Below are 24,648 nucleotides of genomic sequence, written 5' to 3'. Positions count from 1 at the left end.
TTCAGCTTAAAAACACGATCGTAGCGAATCTACAAGGTTGATACTCCATCTTACCAAATATTCATAAAATTTGACTTTCTACTGGCACGTTTTTTGTTGTTGAGTACAGAGCTATAGAATACGCTATCTGTACTCTTCCCACAGCGGGTATAGAACATTGATTTTAGAGGTATAAGCCTCCAGATTTACCGTTGAGTCGCAGTGGCTGAGGACTATTTTAAGACGAAACATGCTACGAAACAAATACCATTTAGTGCCATAAAATATTACATAAATTCGAATAATGAAAAATGTCTTATTACATGCTGGGGAGTTGTCTTGGGGGAGACCCTCCCAGTAACACAACCATATTTCTGCGGACTTACAACGCTAGAAATCGGGTTTCTATACTCGTGGTGAGCAGACCTCAGAATTATCTATATAAAGTTTTGTGCATAATTAGAAACAAAGTTTCTTAGGTTTTAAAGAACACCTGTGGTAAGTAAACCTCTAGAAAATAACATATAATGAGAATATTTGCAGCTTAGATACGTAGCTGAAGGAAATGTAAGGACATTGTTTTGAATAACATAGAATAACTGATCAACAACAAATCAATATTATCTATTGTGTCAGGTTAAAAACAAGTTATATGATACATATCTGCAAAGATTTCTCAGTATTTTTTATATAGATACATTATCCTAGAAACTGCATATATCCCCAGGTTAATATCTGAGAATGAAAGGTTTACTAACTGTAATCCACAAAAGGTTTACAATTATCTCAGCTCTTGCCAGATAAAAATAAGCAATCATCGATGATTGGACAATCACCAGAGCATGAAATCAAACCACGTACTCTCGAGACCAGCTCCCTATAACCAAAATTAAGATACGGACTTAATCGATGCCCAGCCTCATCTCGCATGGTCTTCATTCTGTGTTGTTTTTTTTTTTATTTTGCAGTCCCTCTCTCGTGACAATAACAAGTAGTTCTAAATCGAATTTCTTTTGCAAAAACAGTGCTTTCAAAAACAGTCTAAAACCCCTGTTCCTGAAATTTCAGTCGAGACGTGAAGTTTAGTAATCGCAGTTTATTCATTTGTTTTTTTCCAACACTAAATTCCACAATGAGAAGAATTGTGGCCACGGCAGAAATCTAACCTTAAATTTTAGCAACATAATCGCATAAGCACACCGCCGAGTCTCGAGAAGGGCTATTCACAGTAAATTTACAAAGGTCTAATGTGTTAGTGAGTCTTTATGACATCGTCACGTTCATTCTGTCTTGATTCAACAAAAACAACGTTAGAAGAAAAAAAAAAAAAGACTTTCAACACAAATATGTTCTGATTTGAATCCCGAGTTAACTTTTTACTTTTTGGAATTATTTCTCTTTTTGTTAAGTTCACTTTGACTGTTGACCACCTGAATAAAATCCTGACAATCAGTTACGTCATCTGAACCATTTATAGATCGTATATAATAAATCAATAAAAGTTACAGTCACAAAAGAGGTGGCCATTAGACGAGATGCTGTCCGTAATGGGCCGGGTGGTTAAGGCGTTTGACTCGCAATCGATTCTGAGAATCGCAGGTTTGAATCTTCTTCACACCAAACATGCTCATCCTTTCAGCCTTGGAGGCGTTATAATGTTACGGTCAGTCCCACTATTCGTTGATAAAAGAGTAGCCCAAAAGTTGGTAGTGGGTGGTGATGACTAGCTACCTTCCCTCTAGTCTTAGACTGCTAAATTAAGGATGGCTAGCGCAGATAACCCTCGTGTAGCTTTGTGCGAAATTTAAAAAAAAACAACAATAACAAATAAACAAATTTCCCGTGGGGGCGTTTCAAACTTTTAGAATTAATATAATGAATAAAAATCTAAAACCAAAACAATAAAAAAATTAAAAAACTCAAGCTAGAAACCAGTGCAAAGTGACGTTTCACCACTGTATTTATTAAACCGTATGTGGTAATGACACAAGTCTTTCATTAGAAATTAAATATGTACAACAACTTAGAAAACTCAACAAATGTCTTGAAACAATATTTTTCTTGCTTTATTTTTAAATTTTTATTCATTTCTTAGCACTTACCAGTGGGCCAATAATTAAATCTGAAAGCTTGTTTGTTTTATTTGCTTGTTTTTGAATTTCGCACAAAGCTACTCGATGGCTACCTGCGCTAGCTGTCCTTAATTTTGCAGGGTAAGACTAGAGGGAAGGCAGCTAGTCATCACCACCCACCGCAAACTCTTGGGCTACTCTTTTACCAAAAAATAGTGGGATTGACTGTCACATTATAACGCCCCTACGGCTGAAAGGGCAAGCATATTTGGCGCGATGGAGATGCGAACCGGCGACCTTCAGATTACGAGTCGCACGCCTTAACACGCTTGGCCATGCCGGGCCTGTTTGAAAGCTGAAAACGAAACACTACCTGTCTTGGGCACAGCTCAGGCAGCCCATCGAGTTCTTCGAATATAACATTAAGAAAAAGTAACGCAAGTCGTTCTAGTTTAGTTAAATTCATACAATAGTAAACTTGATTTACACGTTAAAATCACTTTCAGAAATTTCACTAGTAACATGCTTTTTTAGCGGTGACAAGCAGCCAATAATAATTTTTAAAACGTAGTAATTAACATGTTTCTAACTTATCTTGAACTAATAAGAGAAGAAAATCGCTTAAAAGCTGCCACTTTAAATGACAAAAGGTTTCTATTGACCCGAAAATTAGTTGAATGTTGGGAAAAACTGGAACAAGTTTTCTGATTGGTCGAGACATCCACGTTCTCTAACGTCAAGATTATTGATCCAACGATTGGTGCTTGAAGAGAAAGTGCCTTAACGTCAGAGCTGATAATGACATCAATGAGATCAAATGTTTTAATTTATGGAAATACCCAGCAGAGTCCTCGATAAAGAAAGAAACCTGAAAGCTAAAAAACTGCGTTTGCTTATACTTAGATTTGTATGTTTGAGTTTTTATTCCTTTTGAAAGCGATTTCTTTTGAAGTTTTTAAGAATTAACAACGCTTTTAGTTAGTAAAATATTATTCAACTAAGCAGATTTTAGAAATGATCTGAGAATATTATTCTTTTTTTCAATTTCCTAACCAATTATCAAACACAATTTTAATATCGTTAATAGGAGAAACAGAAATCGAGATCTCTACTATAACAAAATTGTCAAAACATTTTAATTCTCTTTGTCTTCCTTCTTTTCTCGAACCTGACATTTTTCCACACAGATAAACTTTGTAGTTTTCTCTCTTGAAAGGTTTTTTTTTATTAATGTAATATTCTTCATGCAGGTTGACGGTAGCAACTCTGTATTTTAGTTCTTAACAGTTTCTTCCTACATTTTCCCCCCCCCCCGCTAGGTCAGCGGTAAGTCTTCGGATTTGCAACACTAAAATAAGGTGTTCGATTCCCCTCGGTGGGCTCAGCAGATAACCTGCTGTGGCTTTGCTATAAGAAAACACTTTTGGTGGTGTCTCAACTTTTTCCCTTTCACGAAATGTCAACAGTAGATCAACGTTTTTAGCATTTCACGAATCAGTTTACTGTGAATCAAATATTTAGTTTTTACGTGGGTTATTTTAATTTCAGCATTTTGGAACCATACAACCCAGATGTCACTATGATGCCCGAACATTAAAATTACAACCTTTATTTATTCTTTATATCGTAAACGGAGATACAAAAGATGGCAATTAGAATAACAAAACCGGAACGTTTCTGTAGAAATTATTACCTTTAAGATACACGTCATACTCGTATGTCAAATTCCACTACTCGCTCGGATAAAATTAGTCTCCTGTGTTGGCGATGGATGCTGTTGACTAGGAGCCTTCCCTCTCGGCTATCAGTTTAACGTAAGGGACGACTTGGTGCAGAATTTAATTGTATGCGAAAATTCTGTAATACGTTATTTCAGCTTTCTCAATTTTCCGTTTATTATCAACCATTCGTTAAAAGAAGTATACGACGTAATTTTCTTATATTACTGTAACTAAGTTGAATAAACCTTTGTAAGATAGAGGGCACTAATGGTTTTTGTTTTAAGCAAATTTCACCCACGTAGAAGAAAGGACATTTACTGTTTCTGTACTTTAATGTAGATTACATATCTTACATATTTAACGAATTTCTATATACTTAAAAAAGTTAAAAAAATCGATGCGATCTCATTTCGCGTAAAAAAAAAATCGATGCGATCTCATTTCGCGTAAAAAAAAGTTAGTTTTATATTGCTTCTACTTTGATTATTTGTTATTTTGTACAATGCTGCAAGATAATGGTTTGTTTGCGTACTAGTTCCCGCAAATAAACAAACAGAAGTATGTATTTTAATATTTTTTGTATGAATATCCTTCAAAATATATTATGAATTACTTCATCGCGATCAGAGCCTGGCATGGCCAGGTGGGTTTAGGCACTCGACTCTTAATTCGAGGGCTGCGGGTTCGAATCACCGTCACACCAAACATGCTCGCCCTTTCAGCCGTGGAAGCGTTATAATGTGACAGTCAATCCCACTATTCGTTGGTAAAAGAGTAGCCCAAGAGCTGGCGGTGGGTGGTGATGACTAACTGACTTTCATCTACTCTTACACTACTAAATTGGGAACGGCTACCGCAGATAGCCCTCGAGTAGCTTCGTGCGAAATTCGAAACAAAATATCACGATCAAAACCGGATATTTCCGAAGAGTAATTAGCTTATTTGGATATTCAAAGGAATACAGATGGTTGCGTTATGACGTCATTTGGTTTTGCGCGAGATTATTTTGATATTATGGGATATCGACGATCGAAAATGGCGGAAGAACTAAAAGTACAAAGAGGTGTAAGTAGCATTTAATTACAAAAACAAACTATATTTTCTCATCAAAACGACGCGAGCATATGAATAAATGGAGGGAAGAGGCGTAAAGACGACGACTGCAATGTAAGTTTTGTCAGTAATTGCATGGATATTTCTTTAGTACCTACAGAAATGAGACAATTACAATGATTTAATATACTGTTTCTTCACACAAAGGTTACTTGATAGAATTATGTTTTTCTGACTCTTGAGGTTGCTACCTGCTTCGTTACATGAATGGTTCACTTTCTGAAAGTCAGTGAGAGATTTGTCCCACTTGAGACAAATTGTAAAAGCAATATTTATTATATATTTCGAACCATGATGTCTGTCCGAGCGTTCGTCTGTTTCCCAATTGAAAATCTGTGCAAGCAGACAAAGCTCAACATTCACTGTTGTCTTGACGAGGCATGAATATCGTGGATGTCAAATGTTATTTCACAAGCAGGATATTCCACACTACACTGTTAGGAATCAGTGTAACTATTGTTTACATTTAAAAATGTGATGTGACTTGAATAAAAAATTTAGATTTATCGTATGTTTTTTGTTGACTGGCTCTCAGCATGACTGAAATGATCAGTTACTTTTCACTGTGAACGGTATACGTAGATGAGAGTTTTGGCTCTGAGTGAAACCAGGAGTGTACAATCTTTATTAATGTTCATGAAATAATTTAATATATTAATTTAAACTTTCCCGTCACTGGAAACGGGCACTTTAGCTTGTATTTAGTAACTAAATTAAGTGACATTAGATAACTTAAAATATTAATTATGCAAACCTAATACTCAGTTATTCATACATTCATAATAACATATTCATTCATATGTTAAGCAAATCTGGGTACCTTCCTAAAAAGTGCTTTACGCCCCATAACCTGAAAAGGCTTAACGATCCTGGTTAGTAAAGAATACAATTATCTAATAATTACTGGAATTAATGCAAACTACAGTTGATATAAGACATTCAGAAAACAACATGTAACAACGAAACTGTTTCAATAAGCTATATTTATTTTATTTCAACAGTTCTAAGTCATTTGTTACCCTGGAAACAATTCAGTTGACAATCCAATACATAAATGCGTTGTAATTAAAAAGAAATGGTTGTAGTAAGAATTGCGAGATATTCATGTATTGCAACCTTTATTATTTACTCGTTGGATAACTTTAGACTGTTCTACCACAGAAAATTAAGTAGCTGTAACAAAAATGTATCTTACTGAATTATCATAACTTGTATAAAGAAATTGTTACTATAACTCTAAAACCAAGAATGAATAAACTATAAAATAAACAAATTAAACATTTTTGGATTAATTTTGAAACACTTGTACATTTTGAAAACTATTGTATTTACCAACAAAAATGTCACTTTGTTTACAAGTGAATATATTACTTAGGGAATAAAACTGGTAGTTTATGTAATGGATCTAACACTAAACACTGATTAATCAGTGATGTCGAGAAAACCCACTTATAGAGAAATATATATATGCAAAAACGGCTCGTTTGGGTTGAGAAAATATTTTACTTAGAAGAGCAAACAACGTTTCGACATTCTTTGGTCGAAACGTTGTTCGCTCTACTATGTAAAATATTTTCTCAACCCAAACGAGCCGTTTTTGCAAATATATTAAACACTAATTAGTTTTATACAACATTATTACCAACATAAGATCCAAGTGCTACATCACAAGTTGTGTTAAAAAAAAACTGAACTTTAGAAACAGGATAATTCTTTCCATTAATGTTACAACATTTTATTGTAAGCTTTTAACAAACAATTAAATCCTTTCCTAAAATATTTGTAAATACATTCAGAGCAGAGACTTAGACTATAATATTAATTACACTATATACTATACACATTAAAGAATACCAATAAACCAGAACATCTCTAGAATTATGTTAAAATAATCTGATGTGGATTCACAAAACAGCATATTTATTAATGAACATTTACATCTTCAGATATCTATATAAGAAGTCAGCAACAGGTTTAAGGCCTGCCTTTAAAAATACAGTATTTCAAATATACACTTTATGAATCAGGTACAATAGTTACTTTTAACAATATTTATAAAACAAGGATTTTTTTTTATCCAAATAAAAAAGTATTTCCCAAACAAAATATTATAATTAAAAGTTATAGATACCAATGTAATAAAGACGCCACCATAAAACAAAGATTAAAAAAAAAACTTAACAGTAAATCTGTTTTCATTTTAACAAAAACAAATCAGCTTACAGTGAGTAACATTACAACAACAATTTAATGATATGTTACCAGAATGTATAACAACTGCATATACTTCTGCTACAAACACACGTACGTCTCTAAACAATACAATACTAGAGTAAATGCTATAAATACATTAAATTGGTTTTCAACTGTAAAGTTTATTTCATACAATATCCAGTTTAATTATATGTATTAAGTGCTACAAATTCATATATGTACAAAATTTCATTATATTATGTTTAATATTTAAAACCATGGGAGAGTAAATCCAGCTTTGATCTGTTAAAAATAGATTTTTTTTATTCTTTACAAAACTTAAAGACAATAGAATCATCTCCACAACTAACAAGTCAAATTGTCTTCACTCTTTAATGATTTGTCTTCATGATAAAAATTAAAAGAAGCGTGTTATGCTTTAATTACAGTAGAACCATATTCATGACCTAACATACAAAGAACCAACTATGGAAAAGAAAACCTCTCACACCTCTACAAGAACAAAATTTCCACAAATTAAGGTAAGACTTTCTCTATTTCTTTACATGAACCAGTATGTGCAATTCTTCAAAAGTATTTCTGACCTAATGGAGATAAATGTGATTTAATTACTTGTTGAAAGAAAACCTGGTTTATGAGGTAAAATAAAACCTATCCACAAAAGATGAAATTATGAAGTCCAGATTGAAGTTGATAAAATTGCCTTTATGACTAGTTTAAAAGAAAGTAGGTATACAAAATGGAGATTTGCCTTAATTCAGTTACATAATAATTTGTCACAACTTGGTCCACTTGTAAATCTCACCAACTCTCAAATCTGAAGTACAACCATTAACCAAGTAACAATAATAAAAAAAAAAAATAGGGCCCCAGTGTCAACCCTCCCCCATGACTTTGACCAGGTAAGTGGACTTAGTAAAAATACACATTTCTATTCATAACAAACACTTTTTTCAAATAGCAAGGAACCTACTTTTTCAAATATCTAATTAAAACCAAGCTTATATATAAATTCACAATACAACAGGTGGTAACAGACTTGTTATTAAACATAAAACCTGGTATGTATACATGCAAGTTTGAAAATACACACCTACTCACAACACAAATCCAGCACAATACATTGAAGGAAATTTCTTTCTCGGCAAAATGTACAATGCACAAAACCCACAATAATAAAATACTTAAAAAATGTAAGTGTAAGCAAAATACATATTTACACACAGCAGTTACACGTACATTTTGCCCACAATAAAAGGTAATACATATATGCATCTGAAATAGGATATATGGTGTTATTTTACCCAACTACTGAAGAAATCCAGTAAGGAACCATTTCCTAATTTTTATACATTAGTAACTATTGCATAATAAACAACATAAGTAACAAAGTTATCAAATCACTAAATGTTAATTGTAACATCTACAAAACACTCGAGTGAACTTCTAAGTTCATATCAACATTGAAGTCTTTCACATGAAATCCAAAAGGATAAATGACACAGTGAGGGAACATCAATACCTTTCTCGTTATGCCTCAAAACAGTATTTACTAAGCCTTAAATCCCTTTTTTAAACTTACTTTCAGCCAACATAAGTTTGTGTTTTATGGACGTATTATCTTTTATGTAGTGTTATAATACCATGATTGTATATTCTTCATTTGTTTTTTTCTATAACCTAAGGCAAAATGCTATAAGAATCCAACAGTTTCTCTTCACTCACTGTATTAAAAACGAGACATAACAGAGGACAGTGAAGACAATACAACATCACTGCCACTTAAATAAAACATCTTACTAACAAGTTCTTCAGATGCACAGAAATCAAGACAAGACTGAGGGATTGCTTTTTGCCAAAACATGCTATCTTATTAAAACATGTTTTCACATGATTTTGATATTACACCATAACATTCAATGTTCTAGGAATGAAATGTACAAACTCAGGATAACTTATCAAATACTCACAACTGTTGATGGATCCAATATGTATCTAAACCATTTCTATACTATCTTGCTTGTGTAATGGTATAGTTTACAAAACATTAAATAATAACATTGATACTAAATTACTCAAACTGGTGCTGGGGGTGTCCTACATATTTGATTAAATGAATGGTTTCATCCAGTATGAAGACATCATTGATGATAAATGGTGTAGAAATGTTAGTATATACTATATACTGAAAGCAACTTCCACAATATTTATAAAAGTTTCTGTTCATTTATCTACTAATTTCTGCGAGATCTGTGTTAACTTCTTTCTACTAAGATCTTATCTCAAGAAACACTTAAAGCTTCCATTTCTGACAATCGACATATAAATACATCACTATTTATTTATCTACTGATTTCTGATATACTAAGATCTTATCTCAAGAAACACTTCAAAGCTTCCATTTCTGTTTAAAATCGACATATAAATACATCACTATTTATTTATCTACTGATTTCTGCGAGATCTGTGTTAACTTCTTTCTACTAAGATCTTATCTCAAGAAACACTTCAAAGCTTCCATTTCTGTTTAAAATCGACATATAAAGACATCACTATTTATTTATGGTTTAAGGATTAGGTAGAACCGATATATGTAACTCAACCGCTTGTGAACTAAGTGAGGCTGTAAAAAAATGTAGATTGTGTGTTACACAAATATTGAATGGAGAATTATCTAACATTCTATGAATTAAATGTCACAGGTACACATAACTGTTCAAAACTCCGTAATACTTTACGTACAAAATACTGCAGTGTAGAAAAGTAATACCCGATATTAACATCTAAAAAGGTAAGTGTGGCTCCCTTGTTAAAAAACAAAAGTAATACCCGATATTAACATCTAAAAAGGTAAGTGTGGCTCCCTTGTTAAAAAACAAAACAACAAAAGCACTTAAGCCAAATGTGCAATTTGGAGACAGAGTTCTAATGTGCAAATATCAAACTTTATGGTTTTAGAATATTTTAAAAGTTATTTATGCGATGAAATCAGATCACTTGACTGTACGCAGTCTTTAGTGTTAAGACCAAGGTACAATCAGACATTGAATGGGCTTTGTTATAAATTTACATTGCATAAGCAGCAACGTAAAAGTTAAGAAATCAAACTTTCACACATCATGAAGGAAATCAACTTATCAGTAAATTATTTCATTTAGTACATATAGATATGTTCATAAAATTGTGGACTAATTTTCAACAAACTAAACTACTTACAATGATCAAAATGATTGTATACATTCATCTAAAAGGTGTTCTAAATGTTATTTGAATCTGTGAACAAGATACAAAGTCATCTAAAAACTATTTGAAAACTCCGAGAACTTTCATCTACATTGTAGCAGAATATATGTACAATAAGCTTATAACACTAACAAGTAGTCACTCCAGCAACAAGGCCAGAAGATAGATTTATCACAAGACAGATTGTCAGGCCAAATGGTAACTAATTTATACAGTTACAAAAAACATTAAGTAAAAAATGTATGGACTTGATGCAACATATTTCCTGGTTCCAAAACTTTTTCCAATATTCTCTTACTCAAACTCTTGGAAATAGAGAAATTCATAACCATCTCTCTCTCTGAAATATAAAGAAAACACCTTCAGAATATGTAACAGTAATCCAAATAATACATAGTTTCAAGTACACTATATTCAGTAACTACTGATGTAGAATCTTTGAACTACATACTGGATGAAGGTTTAGAGCAGTGATATGTCAGTGAACATGAGGAAGAGCAGACTGTCGGCACAAGGTAACCAAACCAAGTATTCAGAGGTAGAAATGGTTTGTTCAACAGGCAGAACACATCAGGCTACACATTAATACAAAGGTCATCAAAGGATTACCCAGCAGCGAGTCATTTATTTATTTTACTGTCAAGCTAACGAGGAAAATGAAACGCATTATCTCGCTCCATTACAACTACAGAAAAATACTGTCACCTCAAATCACTGCCCCTTCGTAACCATGGCTGAGTAAAGTCTAGAGGAGTGCCAGTTTAATATGTTATTCTATTTTTATGTAAAATTAATTAATTACCCACAAGCAGCAATTATGTCAACTGATTTCAAGTAAAATAACTGATTAATTGAAAATGATTAAATCTATTAATGTTATGATAATAATGAACTAAGTCAATATTAGTGTTTCAGAGTTTCAACTATACAATAATTAAAATATTGTCATTATAATTTTTCATTGTTCTTTTAAATTACTCAGTTTGTTCAGATGAAAATGACTAGTGTTCCAGCACAAGAAAATAAAAATATAAATTTGGGTTTTTGATCATTCCAACTATCAATGTAACAAAAGATTTGCCATTGTAAGTGTAAAGCTATGTAATGTATTAACTAGAATATAAAAATCATAAACAGAATATATACTTTCTAAGCCAAGGACACGTATTCTACAAAGCCCATGCAGCCTAAATAAGTAGGAATTAATGTATCCTACCCATTACAATCCCCATCCCCCCCTTTTTTTTTTTACCAAAGATTTTCAACAACAAAACACACACTGGAACAAGTCCTATTACAGCCTTATGAAATTCAGACATCTATCACAAGTCTTTATAGTATCTCCAAACAAACAGTTTTATATAAGACTTAATTTATAGTACCCTACTTACTCCACTTCCAGTATCCTACGATGTCTCATCTGACGTTGGGAGTATCGTTTTACTGCCATCACCACAGTTACATTGATGATGAGAAAACCCACAATTCCACATACTGCTCCTAATATCACGCTGGAAGACTGGGTGCCACGGAGAGACTCATTGTCAACATAGGGGCTCTTCCTGGAAACAGTGTCATAATTACTTCTGTACGAATCTGAACTCAGGATAGAGGTTGCGGGTTTTTTCTTCACACCTGCACGTAGGTAAAAAATGACCACAAATTAAACAGTTTTGTATTCATACAACAGAAAGTCAGTTCTACTTATTTTACTGTTTAAAACAAGAAGTTTTGAATGTGCAAATCTAATTAAAAAAACTATCAACTCTTTATCCTAATAACTGGTATCATATGTGAGCATATGTTTTCCACCTGCTTTGGTGATAAATTAAAGTTTTCAGTTCTTTAGTTTCCATGCTGTCACGGCAGAAATGCTTGGTCCAGGAAGTCAGATTACCTCATTCTAGCAGTTTCATTGTTTTTCTTTACAGTAAGCAATGTCTTTTCTGTGTGAGAAGATACTGTAGTTTCATAAGTAGCATTCAGACTCAAAGGATTGCCACTGTAATGTTTTCTGGCAAATTATGACACTGACTGAATGCAACAGCCAACTAATAATGTGAGGGAATAAAGGTCACAAGTGGAAGAAGAAAGCAAGTTTACTTATTGAATTCAAGTGAAAACCTTTGTCAAGAATATGTTTAGTTGTACACATTTCTGAGAAGATAAAGTTATGAAGCTAAAAAGGACCTGGTAGAAAGAACTCATTTTTTACCTGCATAGGTTTATAGACAGTTTCTATTTAATAATAATTTTGTTCATATTATAACAAAAGTCATTATTTTTACTGTTAAGTTAGCAACTACACAGTTTCCTCTCTATTTACTGATTAAATCTGCTGTTATTTGGAGTTTGTATGTTTGACAGACGTAGAAAAAATTGTTGTTTTTTTTATCTGAAAATACCACATTCTGAAGATTAAAACAGTTACAAAAAACACGCCCAGTCTCAAGCCTCTGATTCCCTGAGCACTACATAAACATAAGAAAGAACAGTGTCAGAAGCCTTTTTATTGTTAACCTATAAATGACTTAAAAAAGAGGAAAGGTTGTTCTGTGCTTCATCATTAGTGAAAGTGTAAACACTCATACCACCCATTCCGAGATGGCACCTTTCCATTTACAACATGCAGTTTGAAACAATCATATGAAACATGAAAAACAATATTCTTCATACAGCAAGAGGAATAAACCACTAAAGAATGACAAAATATCCCTTTTCTGCCATGTTTTCCAATAAAGGCAACACTTTTGCAATGCTGTCTACAATACAGAACATCCAAACTTCCATGGCATTTTACTTGATGTTAGCAACAAAATACAGAATGGAATACATTTACTGTGATGTTGATAATTTATATTAAACTATTTATTCATGCTTTAAAAAGGAACATTTACTCAAACAAATTAAAATAAAACTGTGTCCTAGATTAGAATCAAACCTACAATACTCTGTATATTAAAGAATGACCTTAACCACAGGGTTACATTTAAGTTGCACTTAAAGTACACTTCTTAACAGCTTTTTTTTTCACAATTATGCCTATTTGCTTTGCATGTGCCAAGGTTACATAAACTGTTTCTTCTAACTTGCACATTTGACGACAGCAGATGGAGATAACAGTTGAAGTTGAATATTATAACATATCTTAAAATAATAAAAATAACAAAAGTAAAATACATCACAAGGTTGCCTCAGTGGTTTCTTTTACCTTGGCTTGTGTGTCTAATGTCTCCACTTAATATTGCTGGCCGTTTTATAAGTTGGAATTTCTTCACATTAATCACACACTCATATACCGTGTAAAAAAACAACAGAATATTTGGAAGTTTGAAAATAATCATACAGTTCAATGAATCAAAGACTGCAGAGAATCCAGAACTCGGTGAAATTTTAAAATAGAATAATAATAGTTTAATCTCTCAGTTTTGATCAGTATGAGAGTCACAGGTTGGGGTCTCTTTTGGTTTGTTTAACATTTCAAATTGGTAAACTTTAGGGCAGTTATTTGTACATTTTCTTAATACCCTAAAAGGTTCCATGACTTTAAATCAAAAATAAAACTGGTATATAACAAAATGCAAGAGAAATTAGTCAAGGATCCATATTACAACAAACGTCTTACCATTTAAATAAGTAAGCTTACAACAAGCAGTGCCATGTTTAATATTTTTCTGCCCCTCCTACAGAAATTACCTTGCAACCCTCAGGGAAGAGGAGTCAGAAATGAGGGGATGATTTCAGAAAAACAACAAAAATCAGAACATAAAGATACATGTCAGAGAATATTCTGCCATGCATTAATTTTCTTGCTTATTTTGAAACTTAAAAATGTTTGCATACGTAGCATGAGACCTTCTCTACAACTGTGAGTACCCAAACAATGCACTAAAACAAACAGGGATTATTTAATCTAATTACATGCTTAGAGAATACAACAGTGGTCATAACATTTTTCTCCTTTTAACTCATATTTAGATCATTTCAATAATTGAATTTTATCTGCACATTTCCAGCATTAAACAATTCCAATCATGCAGTGTTACATTAGTGACTCCTGATAACCATGTGGTTTGTGTACCTACATATACACAAGTGTATATGCAACACCTGCACAAATGTTATTATGAAGTTGCATGATTGTGAAACAAAATTTATTCAGACTTACAAAAAAGGGGTGTAATAAAAGTTATTAAAAACCTTTTAAACATGCATATATCATAACCTGAGAGATGAAACACTGACTGCAGTGCAGTGGTAAACTACTTCCACAAGTGATTTATCTCTTATCTTCTTACAATACTCTTTACAATGATGAAAACAAACATTTTAACAACATTTGGTTTTAAAAGTAACTTCAACATATTAGTTTTGCAGGATTTTACTTTAATTTATAAATCCCAGATAAATAAACAATTATATACACTTTACATTTCTGTGTAGTGACAAGTGTGTAAGCTCTGGTCATAGAGCATAAACTATTAACCATAGGATGTTGAAATGTTCTGATTATACAGTATAATTATAATAATAAACCTTAGGAGTGTTGAAAGATGTTACACTTCCCTTATTTTTATTACGTATTCATCTTTTCACATCAGTGAGATGAAAAAGTTTCAGATATGAGCTATGTGATTAGTCAGATGAATCAATATACCCAGGAGCATCAATAAGAAAACGTGATTAATTGTGTGAAAGTAACGAAGATCGTAGAAGGTCAAAACGTTGTTCTCTATTTTAATAAGCGTTTTAATACCCATACCCGCCATCTTGAGATACATTATCTCAAGTGGGTTTCTCGTCATCACGAGTGTTTGTGATTGTTCCAGCTATTTAATCAAGTGGATGTAACAGATTAAACAGCTTACTAATTATTTGATTAGCAAATTCTTCTGATTGTCCAGCTTTACCAAATAAGAATCATATCTTATTAATGGAGAATCTTATTACAGAATCGTATATCATTCCAGCAATATTATTTTTTTCTATTTTCTTGTCTTTGACAAGTAATTCATAACCATAATCATACATCAATCTATCTTCTCTTCATATCAACAACTGACACCAAACATACCAGTAGCTGTCACCATCTTTCAGATACTAAGACTAAACATTTTAGGTTGTAATATATAAACATCAGTTTTACTTGGACTTGTGAACACTGAATAACATTTTACTGCACGATTTAGCCCCTGTCAAGATACCAGTGTCAGAACAGAAATATATATTCAATTTTTATTTCCTGTCCACATATAGAACTTGCAACCACCTCAATTATGTGCAAGTTTCAACTTGGTGAAATATGAAATACTTTACTGTTACACAACTTGTTTTTAATCTAGAAACAAAAACAAAAGTTGAAACTTAGGTCACAAGTGTTTAGACATGTAGCAGAGAACTAAAATAATTTTTTTTATTTTCTTAAGGAGCAGCCAGCAACTCGCAGATCCCTTACAGTAATCTAAACAAGTGAACTCTTACCCAAATGTACGGAGTGAATCAAGTACTTGTGATGTGTATATGAAAGTATGGAAAGAATAGCAATATATCTTGCAGCTCAAGCACATTCTGCAAGAGGAGTGGTTCTTCACCAAAACTAGGGTTAACAGATACACCAAAAGGCCTCTTCAAAGTTCTGGTGAACACTGCTTTTCATGTTTCAATCAATATATTTGGTAACAGGTTAGAGTCATTCAGATAGACTGCTGCATCATCAGAAAGTTCAAGTAGTCTGCACATAGGTTGTAGAAAATCAATACAAGCTGCTGTAACAAGCATACTAACTTACTTAACCATAAACGTCACGCAGGATCTGTCGTTATTACACATTCAGTTTTTTGTTTAAATTTCAGGTAGGAAATAAAAACAGTAAATAAATTTAACTCAAAGATTATGTTAATAGAGAGTTAGACCTACTTCAACACAACACAAATATTAACGGTCAGCTCATCACGTCCCCCTAGGTTTTAACTGAATCAAATGCTGTATGACTTAATATTGAATTTGCAATGAATTTCATGCAAATGTAGAACAAGGGGGGAGCAAAAATAATAGTTTAAGCAATGCAATATTGCAATTTCCAAGGTTACAATACTGGTTATACTGTGATTATCTTCTTTTAAAGTATAACAAACTAAGAAATTAAGATGTTCTTTTGAATATTTAACTTTTTTTATTATAAATATAAACTAGATAGTAACAAATAAAATTATTAACTAAAAATATATTAGAAACTTGTTTCTGCAAAACAAGGAATTGCTTCAGTGTCCTTCAACCACCCAGATGGTTAGTTAAATATTCCACATTCTGATGTCTGTGTAAGAAAATGGTTGGAATTATGAGTTATACAAGGAATGCAACTGCACCAAGAACTATGGATCATCCAGCAGTGTAAGAGGGTTTATAAACTTTAAACCCAACCGAAAATTAAATACAAAAAACTAGATTACCATCATCAAAACGTTTATTTTTGTATTTGAATTTCATCATTCAGTAATTTCTGTGGAACTTTTATCATGTTATAGTCATATTATTTCTCTAAAATACACAGTATACATCCCAAAAAGTTTCTCTCTAAAAGATGGTTTATTTATAGCACAAAGAACACTTAAAATTAAACAAATTATTTCCAACTTAGAGGAAGTTTTATTACTGTACAACCAAATGTACAGAAGCATTAATGCAAATTTCACAAAAAGTTTACTCCTTTCATCGGGTTTAATTTTCTGTGCATCTACAACTATAATAGTGTAAAATGAGAGAAGTTAAGATTTTTATGAAAATTACAAGCAACTGAGAGCAAATTTATTACAGGACACAATTTGATATACATGTACCTTTTAAATGGGTACTACTATTTTGTCTTTATGTTTTATAACATGTGAAAAACTAGCATAGACATATTTGTCTATCTAGGTTGTAATATCCACTAAACTAAGCTTGAAAATAAAACACTCATATCAACCTTTATCATTCTTATATTTGTCGATCCTACCCTTAAAATTCCCTAAATATACTGAATACACATCTGCAATGGTTCAACCATATAAATAACTCTTAACTGAATATGGCTCCTAACCTGAAAAATGTATAATTACGTCTCTTAGTGTTACCATTCTCAGCAACACCTTATTTAAAGAAACAAGTTCTAAGTTTTTCTCTTGGGTTTGTTTGTACACGATGTGAATTCACACCTCATCAGAAGTAACTAACTTCATACTCACAGTGAGACAAACTGATCAGAAGTGTAGCTACTGAAATTTTTGCCTCAGTAACTGGATTTGTAAATCAATCTAAACATTTTCAGGTTGCAAGTATACTTTAAACTGTGAAAATTAGGATAAACATTGCCTCTTCTTAATAACCCTAGTATTAACATTTAAATTATACTTAATATAAAATGAAAGGCTTGTTACATCCTTTTAGGCACCAAATAAAGCCAGATAGTTATTAGTCGTCAACAGAAACACGTACGTAAAAGTTTTTAGTGCTGTAAACAATTGATCATATTTCTTCAGCTAATACTTTTTCACAGAAGTTCTTATAACTATAAACAATATTTTTAGTGTAATTTGCACTTGAAATCCTAATTCAGACTGTATTCATGAAGTGGAGTTCTAGAAACAATGACAATGAACAATGTATTTTTTTTCCCCACTAATAGCAATGTTTGTTGTTTGTTTTTTTAAATTACCACACAGATTATATCAAAGAACTATAAAAACTTTTTTGAACCAGTCCAAACTAACCTATGTGTAAACACCATAAGCACGTATTACTTCCAGAAATGTAATACCGTAGTCAAATCACTTGCGACAGGTCCTTAATTTAATAGCAAGTCTAAAGGCCAAGTATTGTTTTATCAACTAAACAAAGCAACTTGTTTACATAACTAACAGCTTCTAAGGTCTATAAAGCACAGTTATAGTTAATGTTTATGGTAATATATCCAAATATACTTTCAAAATGTAAGCTGACATTTGCATGAACATTTAATATTTTTACCAATTTATGTATTTTTCCAATTTATAAATTGTCCCATATTCTCTGTGTATCATGTACTTTACCTTATCTAATGGTTAAGTTACACACAATAATACATCTGTTTGATTGGCACTCCCTCAGCCCAATCTACCAATCAGCATCACTGTTTATGTTCAAAGAAGCTCTGATAACATGGACATATTTATAGGCTCTTTTCAAGGCAAATAAAATAAACTGTGAAATATTTTCCCAAATGCATAAAAATATACATTTTTATATGCACCATTTAGAACATGTTTAGATATATATGTACATGTAGAGGCACCAATTTAAAAACAAAAAAATGAACATTGTGCTACATGTTCACATCTGTGTAAGATACAACTTAAAAACAGAGGTTATACAACTTTTGAACACACATATGTAAGTGGCATTTAACAGTTATACATACATGTGCGTCATGTGTGAGGTGAAATAAGATTTTGAACAAACACTAGCAGGAATATGCAAAAGCCTGAGAAAACATTTCTGCATACATATATGGTTGTTCTGAAAGAATAAACTCACAACAGAAACATGTCCTAATTGTCATAGCAATAAAGCACCTACACTAACATAACTTCTGTTTTGGCACACAACTACCCAGAGATGCCATGAGAAAACTAGCACGCTTGTGGGAGTCACTAACTCTTCTAGTTCAATTATTGATGGTTTGATTACTGAGCTATGATTATACTTTGCTTAGCCTTATTTAACCCAACAAATAAACTTCACATTAGTAGTGCCTGACAGATAACATTTACTAACTATATTACTGATTCCTGTTAACTAACAAATCAAAGGTATTACAGAGAAGTTATCTTTTCATCACATCAACATAGGATGAATAGTTACATAAAATCATGTATATTACCAAATTATTCACCACATATCCATCCATATCTAACATGCACTGTACCATACTGCATTTTCCACAAACTTCTTCACCTCTACTAATGACATTTATGTTTCTTCCATGGACACTGAAGGAACTTAGCTATGAATAATACATACCATTGTGTGTAGAACATGCAAGTTTAGCAAAAAAACACTAATAAAATAATGAGCCTTTTAAAATGGCATGCAGAACATCAGAAATTATTTGTTACCCTTGTCCCACTTAACGAACATACAATTTCCAAATACAAAAATAAATATTTTCTGTAAGCATTTCAAATTTGCCACAGCCATTAATTTGGCTTGAAGTTATTTCAAATATAGTAATGTAAAAAAATTACTTTATAGTTCGTTGACATCCAATTGTTGTGGATTCATTGTAGATGTAACCACAAATACACAAAGAATATAAAACTTATTATGTGACAAAACCATAAATATTTAATACAAGCCACCCTCAGTGGGGCTGAAGAAATAAAAAAACAAAAGAATATATTGCATGCCATTATAAACATTCAATTTTCAGTCACAAATATTTTACTTTCATTTAAGTTTCTTTACATAAAAAGTGGACAATACAGGAAACGTTCATATTTCAGTGATTCGTTACATACACACAATTTGTATGTATGTTACAACACATTTTCAATCAGACTCAATTCAAATATAACAACAAAAGACTTAAAAGACAATTAACAATGGCCACTTAAGTGAAAACCCACACATCTGAGTGGCAGCAACAGGACACTTATGAAGAAATTCAACAGGTCATGTTTCACAAACACAAAAATCTTGCATTACCTGTTGTAAACTCAAGGTTGTTGGATTCAAATTTCCTGCCAATTGTATCATAGCAGATCATTTGGAAATGATATGACACATTGTTTTTTAGTCCTGTGAGAGGGAATACATGGCCAGTTGGTATGAAGTTGGACCAAACCTCCACCTGCTCAGGACTGTCAAGTCGACTGTATACCAGCTCACAGTCTGAGAGGTTCTGTCGATGAATAACTCGAGTGTGCCAGTCGATTTCGACGGTTGTGGGACTTTTGTCATACAAAGAAACCTCAATGACTGCTTTAGGCTCTGTGGAGTTAACTGAAAACCAAAATGCACAAACATTATACTTGTTTTTGTATCAAACCTTCAAAAAGTTGCATTATATACATCATTCAAGCACTGCAAAGTTATAAACACTGATGTATATAATCATACATGTAAAGGAAGTCACAAAAGTTGAGCACAATTTCTTCTGGCATTATTAACAATAACAGTAGGGTTTTACATTGAATAAAGTTCTCATAATTGAAGTCACAAAAGTAGAGCATAATTTCTTATGACATTAACCAATAACAGTAGGGTTTTATATAGAATAAAGCTCTCATAACAGTTTAAGATCCAAGTTATGCTTTCATACATAAGAATATTTCTTAACATGCTCAAATGCAGTAGTATTAAAACAAACATATACAAGTTCTTATCAGAGCCTTTTCTAACCTTTATTTAAGAGAATGTATTCTGGTGTTTCACTAAATTATAAGTAGTAAAGAATACAAAGTTCTCAAGAATTAACTGTTGTAGGTTTGCAACTTTCTTTTATCTCAGAAAAGCTGGTACTGGTATTAACATTTTTATTGATAAGCAGAAAACGTTTCAACCTTCCCAGGTCACCTTCAGGTCAACAAAGAACCTTGTTCTCTCCTTGTCAAAAAAAGTGTTAATACCCATACCAGCCATTCTGAGATACATTTTTATTTGAAGTGGGTTTCTCGTCATCAAGAATAAGTTTCCTTGGTCTCATTACTGAAAGAAACAATGTAGCATTTGCAAAAACACCAGGAGTCACATGAATAGATTCATTACAAGCACATAACAGGTGTAATTTGTGCCTTGTATCAATAAATTTTTTATTAAACAGTTTGCTAATAAACCTTGAGAAAACAAATAGCATCAAACCTGGAAGTTGTTCATATTGTTGTAAGTTATATTTTCATTGTTTTAATTTAAATGTTTGCTAGAAGGCATGGGTTTAATATTTAGTAAATCTGACCAAGATCTTGCTGGGTAAGTTAGTTATAAATACAAGAATCATTGAAGCATTATGCTCATTCAGGAACAGAATTCACTGACGTATTATTGAGGTATTCATATCAGTGTTAGCTATTACACATATTCAGTTACTTAATCAATTAGCCATTAAATTAAACTAGTAAGTTTTCTTGTACATTAGTTTCAGTACTATTACGGAGGAATTTATTTTGTAATGCTGTATGCAAGCTTAGGCCTACAATTTGTATTAAAGTGCATACAGTCTATAGACATGGCAGAAGTAAACTAACATTCTATCATTACATGGACTGGACCTTCATTTTTGCCAAGTAATCTAAAAGAGCACACTAAACATAAGGAGTGACAGAAGAATTTAAAACAATTCATATGAAGAGAAGTCAGTTGTTTTCCCAAAAAACAATGGGAGAAAAAAAAAATTAATACAATCTGTAAAAATTAATAACTGTAAATAAGCATTATAAAACTTAATATTTTCAAAAGCATGACTAGTTTGCATAAAGTATTGCAATCTTAAAAAAAAAAAAGTTAAATCACAAAATGCAATGCATACATCTGTGCTATGTGAAACAAAGAGAAGACATCATGTGATTGAAACAGAAATATTTAGTTTGTAGTGTAAACAAAGATTTAGGAAAAATTCAACATCCTGTTTCCAAAAATGTTGTTCATGCTGCGTGTGTGTGAGTTATAAATTTATTGTTAAGGAGACAATTTTGTTGCTATTAAAAAACAGACGACAAACACTTATCTAACATAATTTTAAAATCAATTCCATTACTTTCTGAAGCTGTTCAAGTATTATTTTAATTTAATACACTAAACTGAAGGTTAATATTTTCAAGTTAGTAACACTAAGGTCAGCAGTAACAAATACCATTTCAAACTATCTTTACAGATAAACTCCCTTCTTGTTGGGATCTTTGATGAAACAGTTAATTTAAATATAAGAAAACTGATGTATAAATTGTGTTTTAGGAGAAAATTATGATACCAAGAAATTGGTTTCAATAAGTTTGTCCAACATTGTGTTGTTAATTTATAGGTGTATGAAATATTCAAAATTTTCAGCACACTGATATCATGTTCTGACACCAAGTGCTTAGACAAGATTTAAACTAAATCACACTGTGTAACTACTGTTGACTTAAGTGTCCAGATCTTAATTAATAGAATACTTTTTTTTAATATGCATAGCACACATTAGAATAAAACAAACCTAACTTTTAAAACAGTTTTAATTCACAACCCCCAATGATAGCACTGGTTGGTAACTAAGTGAAATACTGTCGGAAGTAACGTGTATTTTTATATGATTAATACAGAAAACAAATTCAATCAAAAAACTTGTAATTATAAATGTAATTTCATCAACACTCAAAAAAAATAATAAAAAAAAGAACAGTATTAACCCATACAGGTTTTACTTGTGATGTTTTGTGCAACTTTGGTCTCCTTTTGAAAGGTGGACCTACTGGAAACTATTCAGGATAGGGTTATATGCTATAGAATGTTTTCATGTAAAGAGGTTATTTTGTAAGAGATTGGTTAAGACATCCATTTATTTTCTCTTGAGATGAGTGTTAAACTTCATTTTATTGAAAGCTACAAGAACACTTGGGAGATTGGCAAGACAAAGACCTCCAAAAGACATAAGAAGCCAGAAATTCAAAATATGATAAAGTAACTTAAGTCAATATATTTTCAATATAGTAATTAGTTTATAGAATGAGTTACCATTGTCAGTAATGGAGGCTCACAATTTACAAGAATTTACGAGAAAGACAAATTATTTCCTTAAAAATAACATTTAAATTTTAACTTTTGGGTAGGTGTATAAATACAAGATGAAAGAGGAATACTATTCCTTCTTGTTTGTAATACCATGCAAAAAAAAATAAACCTTTCAAGTTACAGATACTGTTTTATTATATACTTTGTAAATACAGACTGATATGATTTGCCCATAACTTAGTGAAAACAGTTGCTGAGTGGGTGAGTCTGTCATTTTCATTTAGTAGCTACATTTTTACTAATTACAAAAGAAAACCTATAAATTTACCAGGTACTTGTTATTAATGTTATTTTATCTACTGCATTCATTCCAAAGTTCACGAAATATTACACATTATTTGAAGTTACACATTTTTTGTTTAACAATCGATTGATAATTACTGTGTATTATTGATATTAACTTCGATATGGTCATCTACAGACATGCAGCAACATCTGTTAAACCGATAACTTGTCACACTGAACCTGATGTTGAAAACAAAGAATGCACTAAAGTTAAATAGTCTACACAAACCAAAGATAACACAGCTTTGGCACCGTATTTAACTTCTAGTTCAAGCTAAATCCTATTACGGACAAGAATTTGTATTGTACCATGGTGTAAATTCGGGTTGAACTAGTTAAGACCTTTTGGTTTTACACCATAAACAGTAATACTATGTCATTGTAAATAGAACCATAACTCGAAAGTAGAAGCGCGGTTACAAACTACAGATACTAAAAGATAAACAGTGCGATAATTTAACAACTCTTAAAAAAAACTTGCAAATGAAACTAAGATAGGATGTATCACAGCAAAAACAAAGCTACGTGTGCTTTATCCACGACCCACGAGGTCTTTCGCCGAATGAGAGGGTACAACAGGCTGCCAGGGATACATGTCAAATGACACTCAACAGACACAGTCGTGGTTTAACCGTTACTTATATTATCAAATTACATAAATAACTGTTAGTGTTATGGTTTGAACAGGATTAAATGTAAGTGTTAATTTAATTTGAAAGTTAACACTTACCTTCAGCCAAAGCGAAATACTTTAATGTGAAAAATATCACAGTTGAAATTAACTTGGATTCCAAGTGATCCATAGCATTTAACCACATTCAAGAGATTACATTCTAATCAAAGTAATATAACTCATGCACAACACATTACCATCCACCACACAACTAACCAACACTTACAATGATTGACCATTCATTCTTGCTGTTCTTGCACTGTTGCCTTCTTTTACTATACGCATGCGCTATTTTTTCAGCAGAAAGAACAGGCAAAATTCTAGGCTGCCCTCTGATGACCAATTATAACACTACATTCAAATATCCGAAATAACTGAACAATACCAATTTTAAGTAGATATTAGTTTATTAGATACTTTAACTTCTTTTCTTCTGTCCAACTTTGGATAAGTGTAAATGACAAAACTAGTATCCATATAAATTTGCCATTACTTCTTTATGACAGAATTTCTTTTATTTCAGTCACATGACACAGTCTGTGTATTTACCCACAACACAGAATAAATG

The 24,648-nt window shown here is 32.0% G+C and overlaps 2 protein-coding genes across 3 annotated transcripts in view; one reads left to right on the top strand and one right to left on the bottom strand.

Annotated features, from left to right (window-relative positions):
- The window catches only part of LOC143230253 (pikachurin-like), a 225,131-nt gene extending 217,511 nt beyond the window's left edge, over window positions 1-7,620 (top strand). Inside the window, exon 14 of the mRNA XM_076463502.1 lies at window positions 7,528-7,620. Coding sequence (XP_076319617.1) covers window positions 7,528-7,544 — 17 coding nt within the window. The 3' untranslated portion in view covers window positions 7,545-7,620. The remainder of the gene's footprint in view (window positions 1-7,527) is intronic.
- On the bottom strand, window positions 6,597-24,366 carry LOC143230264 (uncharacterized). Of its 2 annotated transcripts, none has more exons than XM_076463518.1 (4): window positions 24,307-24,366; window positions 20,063-20,359; window positions 11,734-11,977; window positions 6,597-10,682 (listed from the first exon to the last, which is right to left on the bottom strand). In XM_076463518.1, the coding sequence occupies exons 1-4, from the start codon at window positions 24,317-24,319 to the stop codon at window positions 10,637-10,639; spliced, it is 600 nt and encodes a 199-aa protein (XP_076319633.1). In that variant the 5' UTR covers window positions 24,320-24,366; the 3' UTR covers window positions 6,597-10,636. The 2 variants fall into 2 exon arrangements, with proteins under 2 accessions (XP_076319633.1, XP_076319631.1); XM_076463516.1 differs by having other exon boundaries at window positions 24,138-24,348.
- Between the last annotated feature and the right edge of the window lie 282 nt (window positions 24,367-24,648).

Source organism: Tachypleus tridentatus, chromosome 1 (genome assembly GCF_004210375.1).
Source record: "Tachypleus tridentatus isolate NWPU-2018 chromosome 1, ASM421037v1, whole genome shotgun sequence".
Lineage (NCBI taxonomy): Eukaryota > Metazoa > Arthropoda > Merostomata > Xiphosura > Limulidae > Tachypleus > Tachypleus tridentatus.
Note: the sequence above shows the minus strand (reverse complement) of the source record. Positions and strands in the feature narration are given on the sequence as shown.